At 40.5% G+C, this 3,562-nt stretch overlaps 1 protein-coding gene across 1 annotated transcript in view; it reads right to left on the bottom strand.

Moving 5' to 3' along the window:
- LOC104288843 (chromosome unknown open reading frame, human C9orf41) overlaps positions 1–1,143 on the bottom strand; it is a 16,225-nt gene extending 15,082 nt beyond the window's left edge. The window contains exon 1 of the mRNA XM_009887715.1: positions 955–1,143. Coding sequence (XP_009886017.1) covers positions 955–1,143 — 189 coding nt within the window. The remainder of the gene's footprint in view (positions 1–954) is intronic.
- Positions 1,144–3,562: the final 2,419 nt, after the last annotated feature.

Below are 3,562 nucleotides of genomic sequence, written 5' to 3'. Positions count from 1 at the left end.
GGGGGGGGACGGACACACGGGGCTCGGGGGGGACAGGGAGGGAAGTAAATTATAAACAAAAGCCATGCTATAAGGGCTGTTGGGAGTTTTAACTGACAAAGCACTCGCCTTTCACTCCTGGGACAAGGGCTCAAATCCAACCTAGAATCCTAAACAAGTTCACTTTGCTGATCTCAATTCTGCAACCAAAGAGACTGGCTTCCACATCAAAAAAACAGTATGTAGTATGGCATAGCAGAGCACACTGGATAGTTCTTATTCAGGAAAGGACCAGGGCTTAGCTAGTGCAGATGCTGAACTGCTTACCCTGAGAACAGGATCCCCTTTTGGTACTGATGAGGCAACACTAAGAAGCTCACATTAGAGCTGCCCAATACTGTACCTTGCCTGCAGATACTAAAAAGGGACTTCAGTTTCCATCTCTGCCAATCTTTTAAGTCTAAGTGCAATTTTGTTTGATAGAGATGTCATACTGAAAAAGCAGGTAAGTAGTGAAAAATTTTTTACAGATAAGAACATGAAAAATACTTGGCCTATTTAAATTGTAACTGATTTAGAATGCCATAACATGTAATAACCTAGAGCAAGACAGACAACACCATTAATGCTCTACATAGTTAACTGAAAAAATAACTTTAAAATGTAACCAGGGTAGAGCTAGAACTCTGGAGTGAAAAAAACTCCTTTTTTAGAACAAGTGATTACTGTGATTTGCCAAATTCACAATTAGTTTTTGTAAGTGTAACTGCAAGGACTAACAACAAATAGTTTTATTAAACATCAGCTCTACAACATGTGAAAGAGTGAGAAAACGTAAGTGAACAGGAAATAAGAAAAGGAGAAAAAGAAGGTAAAAGGAAAGCTGGAGGCCTAAAAGCATGAAAAACAAACGTAGAAAATCCCAAAGCGTACAGAATTTAATTTTGGAGTATGAAAAAGTCCATTTTAACATACGTCTTCTCCATATTCTTTATTTTCAAACATATGAACGCAGTCATTCACAATGGTCTGTAGTATCTCTTGATTATGATCAATGCACTTCCGAATCTTGTCAAGGTGAGGAAGGAATTGAGGAAGAAGACTCTGTTGGTTAGGTGGGAGAGATTTAAACTGCCTCTCTGTTCTGTTCACTCGTTCATGCATATTCGTTCTAAAAAGCAAAAGGTTTAAGGTCTTTAGATATTTAGAAGCAACACACAAACTAAATATAACCTATTCATTCTAAACTACTGCAATTACAAATATTCATTTCAGACAAAGAAAGATATCAGACTTTAATTCCTTACTAGAGAACAAGTTTTCAATATTTTTTTAGGCAAAATGTTTGTTTTAAGCTCTAGTTCTACATTACCACTCTTTTAAACATGTTGCAGTTAAGACGACCATTGTTTTATTTTTGTAGTTTCATCATCAACCATTCATTTCCAGCACAGGTCATCACTACCTTAATACATGGATCTACATGTACATGGAACAACCAGCGCCAAGACTTATCAAAACCAGCCAGACTGTTTCACAAATCCAATTTAAATTGAACTAATAGCTGAATGCTGTAGTAAACCTTGGCTACAGAAATAACAAATTGTGGAGTGGGAATAGGGATCCTCAAAATCAACTGCTTCTGAAAGAACCTTAAGAGTTGCACCTGGACCATGCTGGAGTTCTGGCAGCCACACTAAGATACTAAGCTACCTTCTTTTAACAGCATATTCCCCTCAAATATGAGTACTGTGAATTTGGTCATGTAACTGATACAAGCTAAAAATAACACTTCCAATTCCCAAAACTAAAAGTTCCATAAAAAAGGTGAATCTCCTGCCAAGAGAAAGAGGTGTTTTTTCCTTTCCTCTTCCTTCTTCTCACCCAGAACAGTTCTGCCCTCCACCTTGTTCTGGCACTCACCAAGCCTGCCACAAAGCTCATTCAACTTGCTAATCCTTAAAGAGACCTGTATAGACTTTGCTACATTTGACTTCTGTCAGTTTAACAAGTCAAGTTGGCTGAGCAGTCATAAGGACTCTAGAGAGGTGAGGTCAGAAAGCCAGGACAAGGCATACTGCCCTTTAGACAGCAGAGAATTATTTTATCAGGTTAAGTCATACTGCAGTTTCTCAAACTCTTGTGTCAGCATGCAGCAACACAGAGCTGAAAACTAGCCATCACAGAGAGTATGGTGCAACTGTTGCAATTTTAATTGCAACCTCAGTCTGGAAATTTGACCAGTTAGTATCTCCAACATTACATCTGCACTACTGAGAAGGGCGTATTTATTGCAATAGCTACACTGGTTTAAAATCACATATAAGAACAAAAACCAAAGAAGGAACAATAAGAAAAATAAACGGATCCTCTATATAAAGCACATCAGCTTAGCTTGATATCATCTTCTTGAAAGTTTTGTCACAAAAATTCTATGAACTACAGTCTTCCACCCTTTCCCATTGAATTGCAACCTTCTAGATGAACGAATAATTCACTGAAATCAGAAGAACTATACACTAACAATGAAGATCATCTTGACTGACTGCCATCATGCAGGACATACAGGACAAGCAGGTGATCAGGCCCAGTCAGCATGGGTTCATGAAAGGCAGGTCCTGCTTGACTGACCCGATCTCCTTCTATGACGAGACACTTAGATGAGGGAAAGGCTGTGGATGTTGTCTATGTAGACTTTAGTAAAGCTTTTGACACCGTTTCCCACAGCAACCTCCTGTAGAAACTTGTCTGTTCATGGCTTGGATGGGCATACACTTTGCCGGGTGAAAAACTGGCTGGATGGCCAGGCCCTAAGAATGGAGTTAAATCCAGTCGGTGGCCAGTGACAAGTGGTGTTCCCCAGGGTGCAGTACTGGGGCCAGTTCTGTTTAAATCGCTATCAATGATCTGGACAAGGTGACCGAGTGCACCCTCATTAAGTTTGCAGATGGGGGTGGTGTTTTTTACCCCCCCCCCCCCCCCCCCCCGTAATTTGAGCAGGTTTTGTTTCCTCTTCCATTCAATGCATTCAGATGTAATGTCGGGTCCCCCTCCGCCCTTTTTCTCATTCCTAGTCCATCAAGCCGTTTTCTGACTCAATAAGTGTCTAGAAAACAACAGTTATATAAATAAAAAGAAATCTATTAGATCTATCAACAGGTCCCATCTCTTGTGCAAATGAACACGTCTTTCCAAAACTTCCCCAATAATCGAAATACCGTTTGCACTGCTTTACCAGCAGGAGCTACTATTGTTTTGAGTACTTTACAGCGCCTCAAAGCAATTTATTTTATAAACAGAGACCTTTCACACCCTTTTCAGGTGCGATGAGAGACGGCTTAGTTTGGTCTGGTTTATTTTGTGGGTTGGTTTTTTTTTTTTCTCTTTTATGCTTCCTAGCCGACAAAGACACCGAGGTGACATTTTATTGTTTTTGTTTTTTGTTTTTGTTTTTGTTTTGGTTTTTTTTTTGCGTATGCAGAAAGGAAAAGGGCGCAGCAGCGGGGTTGTTTCCCGACTCAGGCTGCCGCAACCCCGCCACAGGCGCGGGAGAGCAAAGCGCTCCGGCAGGGCCCCGGCGGGG

Source organism: Charadrius vociferus, unplaced genomic scaffold (assembly GCF_000708025.1).
Source record: "Charadrius vociferus isolate BGI_N301 unplaced genomic scaffold, ASM70802v2 scaffold286, whole genome shotgun sequence".
Classification (NCBI taxonomy): domain Eukaryota; kingdom Metazoa; phylum Chordata; class Aves; order Charadriiformes; family Charadriidae; genus Charadrius; species Charadrius vociferus.
The sequence above is the reverse complement of the archived record's forward strand: the minus strand, read 5'-3'. Positions and strand labels throughout refer to the sequence as shown.